Source organism: Arctopsyche grandis, chromosome 3 (genome assembly GCF_051622035.1).
Source record: "Arctopsyche grandis isolate Sample6627 chromosome 3, ASM5162203v2, whole genome shotgun sequence".
Classification (NCBI taxonomy): domain Eukaryota; kingdom Metazoa; phylum Arthropoda; class Insecta; order Trichoptera; family Hydropsychidae; genus Arctopsyche; species Arctopsyche grandis.
The window spans coordinates 7,824,983-7,839,902 of NC_135357.1; the positions used below are offsets into that span (position 1 = coordinate 7,824,983).

Here is a 14,920-nt window from a genome sequence, read left to right on the forward strand (position 1 = left end):
TGCAAGGAAGTCCAGATTGACTGCCAAAAATATATGTATTTACACGCAACATACAACCTTACTAAGATAAAAATCAATAATACTCTTTAGTCTTCATAATAATAGTATTCAGCTGTCATCAAATGGGTTTCGCTACATATACATATGTAGTTCAAAATTATAGTACATATACATATGTAGTTATTAGATATTTTTCTTTCATGATTGTCCAAATCTTTCAAGAATTTAAAGAAAAATCTAAATATTAATATAAAAGCTAGATACAACATTATATTAAGAATACACTAGAGACATTTATAGACACAGCAAAATTGCGAGAAATACATTATGTAGGTAGCATTTTATAATATTCAAATAATTCAAGAAACTAATGCAACATAACAGTTTGTACATACAATACAAATAGATACATCTATGGACAACCAACAAAATGTTGATACAAATTTGCGAGAAATTCATTATGTGGGTACGTTCCATTTAAAGATTCAGCAAATTCGAGACGCTAATAACTCGAACTTACGAGAAAATGAGGGGGAAGATACAGATTTATTGGATCCGTCACAACAATCGGAAAATTCTAAACGAAGACGGTCGATGTGTGTTTTAATAATCACAAGATCTCGCCAGCAGTGTATTTGGCCGGGAATTGAAGCCATGATCTATCTACTGGTATGCAATAGCTCTACGCTCTATGCATACATAGATACATATGTATGCATACATACATATGTTACGGTGCATCTGTTTTCTCTAGTGAAATTATACTTTTAATTAGAAGTATACTTTTGCTGATTAAGTCGGTGAAAGCATATATGTAACTCAAATCGGGACACTGAAAACATACTGTCAACTTTGAGGCTGGATCATAGCAGCTCCAAATGGAAGAAAGGACTGACAACTGTCCAATTTATGATAAATAGGGCATTCAATTCAGGAATCAAATGATCTCCATATGAAGCTATTTGGACAAACTGCAAAAGTTAATTCAACATCATAAAATTTAGCATTTATGCACTAACGGAGAAATGAAAAACTTTTGCTGGGGGTAGAAGAATAAGCCACAACATTAATACATACATACATACATAGAAGTGTGTGTTCCTTAAAACGCCAGTGCAACTATACTTTCACTGCTAGTATGAAATCACCGTAACATATATAAAATAAATTACATGATTTTTGAAGAAGGGGAAAGGGGTAGGTACCAAATTTCAATTTGACCATGTCAGGGCTGCCACTGGGAAAACAGCTGTCGAACCACTATGAGCTGCGGGGTGTCGATAGGACTAGAGGACTATGACTATGACTAGTATTATACAAATTAGAAGACAGGAATGTCACGACCCTCAGACAAGAGGAAAGTGGCCAGAAAGAGGTACGGATGATGATATAAAAAGTATTTTTTATCGATGAAATTCCATAACATTCTAAATGATGAGCTATGCAGGCATGTAATGAGCAATACATAAGTAAATTTACATATATAAAACTTTCACTTTCAAAATAGGCAAAGTTCAATCTTGCATAGAAATAATACACGAGAAGTTTAAGATACTTGAACCCTTCCCGCACATTACACAGATTAATTAAAAAGATTAAATTATTAATTACAGACCCTTCGATAACTATTCGCGAAGCGAGCCTGTCTTACATTGCGTAAACACCGAAATGAAACATTTCACCGATTGCACAATCGATAATTTTAAAACAACGAATATGGCAACAATGCGATATAAATAAATATTCGCAATATGCGACATACATTTATTGACAATATCAGAGTAATTAATTGCACTTCGTACAGTTATCGACAATATTAAAAATACATTACGTAAACAAAAATAAGAATAAGCCATTCCCTTGCGTTTATATATTGTACATACATACGTACGTCCGTTGATGGCAATGAATGGCAAAAAAATCAACCATTAATTTTACGACGAAAAATTATACGTACATAAAACCGGTATAAAATTAAAACGAATAAATACTAGTCGTTATACGTAGTAAATTTCTCTAGACATCATAACGATCAAAACTATGTGTGACAAGGTTGCCGATGACATCTTTTCGTCTACATAAATTCAACACAGTCGAGTAACGTTACTTCGCGTGAGAAAATGTTACCTATGTAGCTGTAAAAAATTATTATAAAAACGTACACTATCGTAAAGTATGAATGACCCGCGAAATTATGGTCATCCGAAAACGGCGAAAGATCGCAACCTCAATTAACCGAAAAAAAAACCGAAGCGTACGAGTAAACAAACAACGCAACGTGTGTACGAACATTCCATTTAATGATAGAACAGTTATCTCACTATACAAAGTCTCGACTTTTGTGTGCGATTTTTCGTCCTTGCATTCCGTTGCCGGTGATTATTTTTTAATTTAAAAATAAACATACTATCTCCGGCTAACGATTGAGCGTTGAAACTTCTCCAACAAAGAAAGTGCAGATTGATGCGCTTCAAAGTTTTAAAACATTTTAACGAGTAAAATACGCACACGCGTATAGGATGGATAGAGATGAAGCATTGCATAGTACCATATTTGAAGAAGTCTAGGTCGATGAATCCCAACAGGGGGTTTCCATGCATGAGTTTTTCCCTGTAGTAACTAGATTAGAGTTACACAAAAATACGTATACTGCTAGTCCTAAAGTACAGCAAGCATAGCTATTTTAAAGTATTTATCTAAAACAGTAATGAGATAGGTAATTGGGACAATATGTTGAGATAGATAATTTTTTTGATCAACCAACGCCGATTTATTTGAATATTTTTATGCAATATCTGTATAAAAATAAAATTCACCTTATAATTATAAGATGGGGGTATATAGTTGCCATTGTCAATACGACAATGGCAACTATGTAACAATTTATTGTTCCAACAAAGCAAGAAAGCCAAAAAAACTTTTCGAAGAAGTCAGCAAGAGCATTTTGCCCTGATTAGCTTCTGCCTTTATTTACAATAGCAAGGAAAATTAATGATAGTAATATTGAAAATCACTCTATATATGTAATACTATTATTGTACCAGTTGATATTTCAACGGATGGTTTTGGAAAGAAATTGATACATGGCACTCGAGGCTATTGTCGCTAGCCATTTCAACATGCACAGACCTTGCAGTCAATTCGCATGTAAATATGTATCTGTACTATATAATACTCTATTCATTATTTAGTGTTATTGCCACCCCCACCCCCTCCGGTGCTGCTCCCTCATTCCATCCCCGCACACTCGCCCAGCATGTGTATGTATGTGTATTCTAATTAGCAAAGATCGGTGTCCGATAGATGCTTTTTGCACAAGAAATGGTCCATAATTGTTAATTTCTTACACAAACCATGCTTTTTTTGCTCTCTTGCTTTTTAACACTCCATTGCCTATTGTTATTTGAAAAGTATTCATTCAACGCCGATCTCTGCTTTTAAGCTTTCGCGGCGCGATCTTCTGCATTCTCATAAACTTTTGATAAGAATTTTAATTTTTATTGTGTAATCTCCATACTTGTCCATTGAAAAAAACATACATATTTCATATATAATATACATATGTATAAACATATATTAGCCGTTATATTTGAAAGTGGCGGAAGTCCAATTTTCAGTTCCTAAAACACTATTTCTGTTTGACTTAAATCACAAATTGTTATCACTTATTTTCATTCGATATGTCCAGAATCTCGAAAAAGCAGAATAAACGTATTACAGGCCACCAGTATTTTTAAATATTGTTAAACGCAAAGCATTATATTTAATGTTTTACGAGGTATTTCTCGAAATGAAGAAAAATGTACTTATGCCACTTTCAATTATAGCGGCTGATATATCGGTACTATATTAATGAAAAAAATTACCTAAATAACATATTTGAACATGACTCTAAATATGCCCGCTTCCTTCGAATTATAATAATATAAAAATATGTACGAATTTACATTCCAACATTAATTGTAAAAAAAAATCGTACGAACATAAACGATGCCGTAACCGTAAACGTACATAAATTGAGTTTTCCCTCCAGGCTATTCTAGAAGAATATCTCAAGAACAATGGATCCGAACGTAACGAACGCGACTTTTTAACCTTTCGACAATAATTCAGCGTGCAATTAGCGCTGAATGTTAAAAAGGCATATCATAATAACGCACAAAGTTTTGCAAAATATGCGCTTTCGATCACGTACCGCATATGCACAGTACGTGCATAGTGAACGACTATGCACAGATGACTCACCGAAACACGTCGAATTCGCGCTGTTTGTTCCTTTTCGAATAGACGATATTTTGTATTCAGATGTTAGCCAAAGATCGGCACGAAAACAGCGTTGTTTTTTTCTCGTTCCAAGTTTAATTCAGAGAAAGTTTATCACTGCAGTAATTGAAAACACCGAAAGCGAACGCGTGACGTGCATACTAATCGTAGGAATGTTTTTGAACACAAACCCGAAAAATTAACAACTAGGTTCTTATTTTAACAGATTCATGAAATAAGTAGATATTTTAAGTAGGTGGATGAAAGTTGAAGAAAAAACCATTATATTATACGTACATACACACAAACATATAGTTTCGACCGCTTCCCAAATACAATTGAACACTAAAATTGATTATGTAACAGTTATGTTAATTAATGTTTAATTAGTAAGAGTCGAACTACTAAAACAATAACGGACAAGCATATGTATATGCACGGCATTGTCCGGGCATTTTCGCATGGGGGGCTTTTTGACTCAGGGCTCTCAGCACTCCCAAAATACGTCACCACTTCAAGTAAAGGTATTGTAAGATAGTATACAAAATTTGACAGATTTATGTAAATGCATTGAAAAATTGCATATCGAATAAATACACATGATCGGCGTTGGCTGGGAGTTTTTCATCGGGCAATGAGTCATTCCATAATAAGTCTACGATCCAAGTCTAAGTTGTAATGAAAGATGGTAGAATAAATTTAGCAGTTCTGCATTAAAACTGTATGATTGAATGGGAGGAATGAAATGACGGTGTGATTTAATGCACACTGTTTAATATGACGACCGGGAAAGAAGTAAAGTAGTAGCCACCGACACGATCGAATCAATCTCGGGATGGCGACTCTAACTCGACCCAGTCGTAGAGCCCTACAATTGCAAAACGAACAAGCAGATATGCTCGGCGCTATTTGGAAGCCCTCCAATTATGAACCCTCCCAAGACCAGTTCATTATCTAAATAAGGGTAAACAAAATAGTATTCCAAATTTGGCAGTTATATATTGATGACGTATGGATGTGAAACTTGGACATTGAACGCCAAGTTGCTTCACAAAGTCCAATGCACTCAAAGGAGTATGGAACGTTGTATGCTTAGCATAACAAGGAAAACAGGAAACGGAATACGTGGGTGAGAAGTATGACAAGGGTTGTGGATATAGTGGATAGGGTGAAGAGATTTGAATGGCAATAGGCGGGCCACGTGGCTAGAAGAATGGCGGAAAGGTGGACAAAATAATTGCTAGAATGGTAACCGAGAGAACGCAAAAGGATAAAAGGAAGACCACAGGGGTAGACGAAATTAGGAAAGTGTTGAGGTGAGATGGATGAGAGTTGATGATGATGCTGATATTGATAAATATTGGATTGTATATAAGACAAACACACATGCCCGGCGTTTCCCGGGTGTTTTTGTATGAAAATTCTTCGATTTCAGACTCCGAACCTTTTTGAAATCTATCTTTTGCCCCATAATGGCCCTATATATGTATATTGTATATTGTAACCCATACATGGCCACGGAAGCCGTGAACCCGTGAACAGGCGTGAACCACTTTTTTCGACCTATAAAGGATGAATAATAGTCAAGAAATTGATATTGTTCTCTCATTATTTTCAAAGAATGGAAAGGAAAGGAAAAAAAAAGTTCACGCCCAAAAATCTCGTGGTCATGCATGGTCCTAAGTTGAAAATGTGGATTTGCATAGCGGTCACACATACACACATCAATTTTATATATATGTATATTGTGTAATATAATGGAAGATTCGAGATGGATAATATATATCAAACGATGTGGAAAACGTCTATGAAAACCGTCGAACCGACGAAATAATCCGCACAGGTTTAACCTTAATCGGGTTATTGCCTTAATAAAGTGCTTTGGGATCCTGAAATTTCGCTATTTAATTAAATATTTACACGTAATATATTCAACATACATACGCAGGTTGTAAATAGATACTTAGCTGTCGAATGACTCCAACTTTGGCAACTACTATTTTACAAAATTGAATAACCGAGTTATGTCACAATTGTTTATGCGAACATGCAATACTAAACCACTCGAAATAATTGCGGAAAACGGATGCTGGCATAATAGATGACGGGTGGAAGTTTAAAAATTCGCTGAAATGCGTGAGAAGCCGGAACATGAGTGTGCGAAAAATTCTATGAAATTTCGCTGAAAATGTCATTGTATTCGTTGACATTTTCACAAAATAAAAAAAGAAAGCGCTTATAGTGAAATGGAAACTCGGAATTTGTGCCTAGTTTAAACATACGATAAATGAACACGTTTAAAAACCCTCGAGGGGTTTTCATCTCGTATATGACTTGCGAGAGATTGAAATGGCAATTGGCGGGTCACGTGGCGAAAGAAGTGCTCGAATGGTACCCGAGAGAATGTGAAATGGAGCAAGGAAGGCCAAAAGGGAGATGGGTGGATGAAATTTTAAAAATGTGTGGGGATGCCAAAACTCACCCTCTGAAGTGTTTTCGGTGATATATTTTTCTTGTATTGGCATAAAGTTTGACAATAATTGCCATAGTTGAAGAAATGTAGGAGAAACTTGTCGAAATAATAAGATCGTACGAATTAACAATGCTATGAAGACACAAGCTTACACAGCTGGAGTCTACCTAGGCATGCCGTGCCGTACGATTATGTGTGTCTACGTCTTTACTGATCTAAGAATAGTTCAACTTGTCAGTTGTATTCATATGCTAAAGATCTAACGAATATAACATAACACCCGTAATGGTGAATCGTTTATTATTTGATGATATATAATTATTTTTATTGTTTGTATTTAAATTTGAATATTTTATCAATAAAAACCTACCCAACCTACTGAGCTCTTCCCGGCCTAGAACGCTCCACTGACCAATTGTATTAGATTCCGTACAACGTGAGAAAGATTGAAAGATTTACGAAGATGGATGACTTTCGCAAGTGCTCATTCAATGTGAACTATTTTAAGAAAATCGCATACTACACACAGCAATGTAGTCACCAATCGATGAAGCTCTCGAGCTAATAAAAGTCGAATTCCATTTTTCTTCCACAGACAAACCATTACAATTACATTAAAATGAAAACAAATTCAATCGAGAGAAGCCTTCATTTGAAAGGCAACACAGTTTCATGATTAATTCAATTTAATTAGAACAAGACAATAAGCAATAACGGCAGAGTCTCGCATAAAACCGCGCGCGATACACTTTCAAAGAGAATTTTAACTACGTACAAATTAATAAAATTTAAACTATTCCACATTGGAAAGCTGCTTCAAATCTTAATAATCCATTCATTTCATCAGCGAGGAAACCGATGAAAAGCGAGGCAGAAGTTAGCGAGCTATACAATATTCAAAACAATTGTAACAAATGTGACCCACAACAATGTACATACATACATACATACGTACATACATTGTAATTGCAAAACTTTCTAGCAATTCAAGCTCAAAGTTCAAGTGCTTGCGAATCTGACGACACATCGAATACATTTTTGCACGGAGCGATAAAAAATCTACAAAGCACTTTTTTTTGTTCGCGTTTGCTGAATCGTGTCGACCACGAAACTGTTAGCAGAAGAACAAGAAGAGAACTGAGACAATGCACTTGGGTCTCCGAGTCTTGGTTTAATTGTGATGCTGAGTTGAAGCTCCAGTAATCACCTCGACCTGTTGAAATTTGCTTTGTGTGAAATAGAGCAAGCACAAAAGGCATTCGCCATAATGAATGATCAAACTAACGGGGAATCTCCCGTGTTTACCGACAATCGTACACGCTCTAAAATGGCGCGAAAATTGAGACATCAACTTCCCTTTTCAAATTATATTATACATATACGCGACATTATCGACTACAGTATTTAACCTCCTTTCCAAACATCTATGCGGTAGCGATACGATATGATCGAACAGCATCGGAATTTCATAAAATATAATGAAAAAATTTGAAAGGAGACGTACACATGAACGTATTTTATATGACCCACATACTGATTTTATACATTTTTTTGTCCAAATGAATCTTCAAATGTGAGGTATATGAGAGATGCCGCTCTCCGGTCGTGATGTATCAACGGAATGAAAAGAAGTCATACCGTTCTGAAAGGTATTCATTCAAATTTAAAGCTAGAAAAAATAATTAATTACAGCATTTATAAAATAAAAATAAAAAAATAGTCAGTTTTGCATTCGTAGCTCGTATCTATCTACTAATTAATTGACGGTTAAGTGGTCGTTCTCAATACGAGATAAAATGTTAGACCGTTTTGTAATCACGCTCAGGTATACATAAATCGGAAAAAATTACCTGTATTTTAACCGCATAGCTTACAGGTACTTTGAGTTACTAAATAGTAGAAAAAAACAATTTTTTTTGTAATGGTTTCAAATTGTTGCAACATTGAATCGAAGAAATTTCTCATTTTATTGGAAATACGAATAGTACCTTCAAAGAACATGGATTAGTCTTTCCAAACTTTTTGGTCGAGAAACAATTCTTACTACAAACTACGTTCATGGAGCATTGATCTTTTGTGGTTAGATATTTGCTTTTGAAACTGTTTCAGCATAAATAGAAACGAAGTTATATATTTGAAATCCCTCAAGAAAGTATATTTGTATATTTGTATAGTGAACGAAAGATCGTTCATTATATTAATACATACGTACATTTTATACATATGTATATTAAATTTCTGGAGTATTTGCAGTAGGCAAACTGTAAAACTCAACTCCTATTAGTCGAAACTCTCTATTATGATTGATCAGGAGGAATCATGCATTTTAACTTCCTACTACAAACAGCTCAGACACAGAATCGTATGTGCTGTCGCGATCTTATAAAAACTCACCTCCCTTGAGTATTTTTGGTGATATTTTATCCTTGTATTGACATAGGTTTGACAGTGATCAATGGAGAAATTCAGGAGAAACCGATCGTAAAAATAAGATCATACGGATTAAAAATGACCTGAAGAAACGCCCTTACGAGCTGGGACCCACGAACACGTACATATCGTACGATTCGATGTGTTAGGGCCGGGCCGCACCGCTCGACTCGCGAACAACTTTGTTGACGAGTTTTGTTGCTGGAAAGTCTGCGGGTGCGATCTTCCTTTCAACTCGGGGACGGCCTGAGACGGCCGCACGTGCTACTAGTTTTTTCACTATAGAGACTAATACAATACAGACGTACAATACCGTAATACGTACAATACGCATTTAACGCATCTATTGTAATTTATTAGGATTTTCAACATCTCTATTATTTCGATTGTTAATTTTACACGACACAGCCACACACCTTTGCCATACGCATAATCAAAGATTACGGAGAGAATTGATGATTTCTTAATTAGGTTTTTTGCTCTTTTACTTGATGGAAAGGTCTATTGTTATTTGCAATTATCCCGTCAACTATCTATTTAAGTCTAATTATGAATTGAATTAAAACGCTTAAAATATTACGTAAATATATATTTATAAATGGTATCGCATTCACGTAAGACTAGTTAAGTTATGGTTGGCCCTTTTCATTTAAGATTAGGTTGTTAGGGTCGGTATTTATTTTTGTCAAATTTTATTTTTGTTACTGGCATCCCATTTGACGTTTGATTTGCCGGACGAAAACCGAATCTGTTGTGCGAGCTATTTTAGAGAGCGAAATTCGAGATTGCTGAAAACTCGAGATTTTGCGAGAAAATGGGTAAGATTGCCAATCTTTTGGAACCTTTTCAATGAAAATCAGATAAATTGGCAAACTCTGATAGAAACCAATTGACTTGAATTGTCTAGTCTAAACCAGTGGGATTTGAACCCGTGACCACTCTTTTCCAACCATTATATTGGTTAGCACCAAACTTACAGTTATATTATTAAAGACCTTGCATGGAATTATATTTTTAAAATATTATATAGAAATAATTTAATAAAAATAATATAAGAAATAATTTAATAAAAATAAATAAATTATTTTACGTCCTTACAATATGAAATAGCATTGCACGAATGCGACAGCATACTCGTAAGTCTCACGCTACATCGGATCAAATATAACTATAATATCACTAGAAATGTCGAACTACATGTATATTATGTACTATAGGAACTTATTGTTGTAGAAACGTTTCAAAGTTTTGTTGAAAATATCTAGTTTGGAAAATATACACATAATTCATTAAAATTATAGTATAATGCGCTGCATGCGAAATTCTTTAGAGAACGGAGTATAGCTCACGCCGTACTTTTAGACATCTTTCATCGAAACATTCTGCAGATATTTCGATTCAAGTAAGCGAACAAACAGCACAGGTGCAAAGTGTATACAAATTGCCATTTCAGCGAATTCGTCGAATGCTCACTCGTACGTGACATACGTAGCACGAAAGAAGACATTTTTAACGCGACACCGTTCCACAAACGGCCAAGCAGCAAGTAGCATCGTTCAAAAAAAGAAGAGACACAAGAGAAGACGGAATACCTAAAACGTTGCGTACACACATACATATATATGTACACATCGTGCAATGTTTGCACATCAAAGTCAACAAAAAACTCGGTGACTTGCCGTTCGTTTCCCAGAAGTTTGCGGCGACAAGACCAAAAAATTATCGAAACTCGGATCGACGACGCAGATAACGCGTGAAATATGTAGACTAATTTGGACCACCCGCGAGAAGGGATCGAGATTCAAAATCCGAAGATCAAAAGTGCATGAGGCGTCTGCGGGGAGATACGAAGGTGTGCAACAGGTAGTCTGGGAGCGCTCGTTCGGAACGTGCAATTTGTTCCGAGTGTTAAAAAAAATTTGCGATGATGGTTATGGATAACGATTCTATTTTTTTTTCAACGAATAAAAAAAAAGTTTTACGGTCAACGAATGTCGTGTAAAATTTCGTAGACCATTTCATAATGGTACCCCAGCCTACGTACGAAATGATCGCATAACCGATAATGATATTAGCACTTAAAAAGCAGGTACGATTTGCATTTAAAAAGCGCTCCAAATATAAGGCTTCATTTAAATCAGGTAGGACATAAAAAAAGTTCAAGATATAATCGAAATATGTGTGTATGTAGAAGTAAAAACATACATACACACATATGTATATAGAGCCAGGTTTATAAAATCGTAATTGTAGAAAAGATACAATTTGTTCAGAAAGAATTGTATGAAGTTTGATTTTTGTCATATTTTATTACCTTGAAATTTATAATCTTTTGAAAAAACTGTATGTTTTCATCGACTTGACTTATGTATGTAATTTTTAAGTCAGACATTGATGTACTATGGAAAAATATATTTTTGTCAAAATTATATTTTATAAGGTAAGATCAAAAAATTTATTATATTATGTATTTGATTTCACGGCTGTTTGCAGTAAGAAGAAAAATATACACGACTCTTATTGACCAGCCAAGATGATCTGACCAATCATAATGAAGCTTTTCGACTAATCGAAATCGAGATTTATACTTTGTCCATTGTAAAGTGTATCGAAATGTTATAAATATTAGTGAATTAAAAACGTATATGAGACAGTTTAAAAGCTTGTAATCTTAGGTATGGTTATATGAAATGAAGAGTGAAAAAAGTAACTTTTACCACTTAACCACTTTTAATTGAGTTGTGTAGGGGTGATAGAAGGCCGCGTTTCGATAGCTATCTGTCATCGCTTCGATTTGACACAAATTTCCGATGTAATTTTTAATGAGTTCGTTAATGATTAAACTTCTCTAGCTTTATGTCGAAGACATTAGCTTACTTCAATGTTAGCTAACCTTCGTATGTCGGTAAAATATCAAAGCGATTTGAATAGTGCAAGTGGTTCAAAATTAATCATTTTTTTTTGGCGGGCAGGAATTTCACTTAAATAAGCGAATAGGGAAGAAGGTAAAAATCTTGTAAATAAAAAGGAGCATTTTGGAAAAACTTGACAAAATATCTTAGATAATGTATTCCAGTATGATCTTGTTAGCCTTCGCCTTCTACATACATACATATGTACATAGTATAAAATTCCGCAAATTATTTCATGTAATTAAAATAAATTCTATTTAATCAGTATCACGATAAAATATACGTAGATTATAAAACGATAAAAATTGCTATATGACAGGTGCCATTAATTCACGGTAGGTCGAAACGCAAACGGCGAATCAAAAATATTAAAGACACTTAAAATAATAATTACACATAAATTATCATCAGATACTAATTATTATAAGGGAATTCCAATTCCTACTAATTTCAATCAAACGAATTTCAACTGAACAAACATTTAACATGAATTAAAATCAATATATTTATCGATGTTTGAATTGTAACGTGCATACATACGTACGCATGTAATGGTAATTCAAACAACGACACACACAAGCAAATAATCATCATAATAGATCATTAAACTGTCAATTAGTACATGGGCAACATTTTTAAATTCTAAACCGAACGAGATGAATCTTTACATTCACATGATGTTTCATATTTCACACTCCACAGCATCCGACTATGTAACACATGACACAATCGACGCATCTATGTATGTAATTAGTTACCTATCATGATGCACGGTGTCCCAGAGATGGAATTGCCAGCCAGTTGCGTGATGGCCAACATCAGATCTCCGACGAGCAAACAGGCGATGTAGTGCATCTGGCAGCGCCAATGCAACGCGTGATGGGTGCTCCTGAGCAGGATGGCAGCTGCCAAAGTGGCCATCAGGAATATGGTCGAAACGAGCAAACCCACCGGATAGAGCGTGAAGCGCAAATCGCTCTTGTCAATGCCGGGATTCTGATCGGGAACACTCTCAGAACAAGCAAAAACACTAGCATCCTGCTGCTCCTTGACGAGCTCCAAGCAAAAATGCTCCTGCACCAACTCGACTCCAGCACTGCTCACTATCAAACTGCCGTCCGGCTTCAGAGCAGCCTCATTCAGAGCGCCAGCAATTACCATACCGACATCTTGGCTCGAACATATGGGAAATCCTTCTATCAGTTGTACCCCAACGGTTCCGTTGCCACTTTCACCGTCACTCATGAGTTTAATATCGTCTGCTCGGAGTTGAGGTCCACCGACGACGATGACGCAAGTGTGCGTTTTCTCATTGTAAGACGCATTCTCTCCGCAGCACTTTTTAACTTTGATCCTTTTGACGAGAAGGGAAACTTCGGTGCTTTCTATTCGTGTTGAAGGTAGGTCGTCAGTGGGTAGGCAAACTACAGCAGCTTCTGGGGAATCCACACAGTAAGATACGGTATTGAGCATCGATTTGGTTTCTTGCAACCATAAGGAGCCGTTTGCAAATAGGACAAAGTTGGGTTGGTTAGTGCTGGAGCGTATCATAGTTTGCTTCTGGTTAATGGGGCAGGCTGGGTATTGGGCTTCGGCTATGGTCCAGTGCGGAGGTAGATTCGGTGAGAGATAGCCTCGTCGTCTCGGGGCATAGATGCGCGGAAGCCAGTACGAGGAAGCTCCAGGATCGCAAAAGAAGGCATCGCTGTCGTATCTGATGGACTCTCCGATCCGGCAGCACTTGGAGACTGTGACAGGAGCCAGCGTCGACTTGTTGCCGGCAAGAGTCTGTTGGGTCAACAGGAACAACACTAGGAGGACTCGAAGCGACGACATGGCGATCGGTTCGGTTCGGTTCACATGGCACTCAAATTCTGGTTGTATGTATTGTCACGCGCGAGTTTGACTTCTGTCAAAGTGTACGAGATGTGGGTGGGTGGGTGGGAGGGGCCGCGGCACAGGGACGTCCGCGCCGACGGATCGCGTCCGTTGCACTGGCGTTCGTGTTGGTGTTTCGGTTGTTGGTCTCCCCTCCTCGCGCCGCCCCTGTCGCGCCTTTCACTGAAGGCCGAGCAATTTCACTGACGGCCGATGCAGCCTGCACCAGTGCATCGTCCAGTGACGGCGCGTGGCGCCTCGCTAGCTTCGACTTGTCAATCATTCATGAATTGGTGAAATCTCGTTTTCTCTCGATGGCGGTTAATTTTTGAACGCTCATTGTGCGGTTTCGAAATATCGACTTTGGTGATATGCATATGCACGACGGTCGATTTCTATCATATAAATTTGTTTTACCAGGCTTCGCTCAGTTTTTGTAATATAAACAGCGTAAATATGGCGAATCTAATAGTAAATATTTATTTGTTTTTTTATTAAATTTATTTTATTCGAAAAAAAATTATATTCAATCAATCGAATCGTCGTCATAGAAACTTTGACTTGTTTTCGGTGCTCCCAACCAAAAATACTTACATACATACAAAGTCTCTTTCGAAATTATATATTAGATTTTAAAAAAATTAGATGTGAAATGTTTTTTTTCCGTCAGAGTCAGAGTCGTGTTTTAGAAACGTCTTATATAAAACTTAATATTTAATTTTTTCCCAGGGCATCGGGCCAATGTTCAAATATCACTAGAGTATCGATAAGACCAGGGCTCGAAATTGACGGGCGTGCATGGGAACGCCGCTCCCTTTCGTGTAACCCCTCTAGTGAAAAATCCAATATTTCTGTACCGGTTCGTAAATTTAAAAATCAGTCTTGCATGTCCCTCTGATGAGAAAATTTAAATTTAGCGAATGTATCAAATAAATCAGTAATATTTAATTTGAGAAATTTTGAC

At 36.3% G+C, this 14,920-nt stretch overlaps 1 protein-coding gene across 1 annotated transcript in view; it reads right to left on the reverse strand.

Annotated features, from left to right (window-relative positions):
* The window catches only part of mthl1 (adhesion G-protein coupled receptor methuselah-like 1), a 103,539-nt gene extending 89,465 nt beyond the window's left edge, over window positions 1-14,074 (reverse strand). The window contains exon 1 of the mRNA XM_077426824.1: window positions 12,837-14,074. Within this exon, the coding sequence (XP_077282950.1) occupies window positions 12,837-13,914 (1,078 nt within the window). The 5' untranslated portion in view covers window positions 13,915-14,074. The remainder of the gene's footprint in view (window positions 1-12,836) is intronic.
* Window positions 14,075-14,920: the final 846 nt, after the last annotated feature.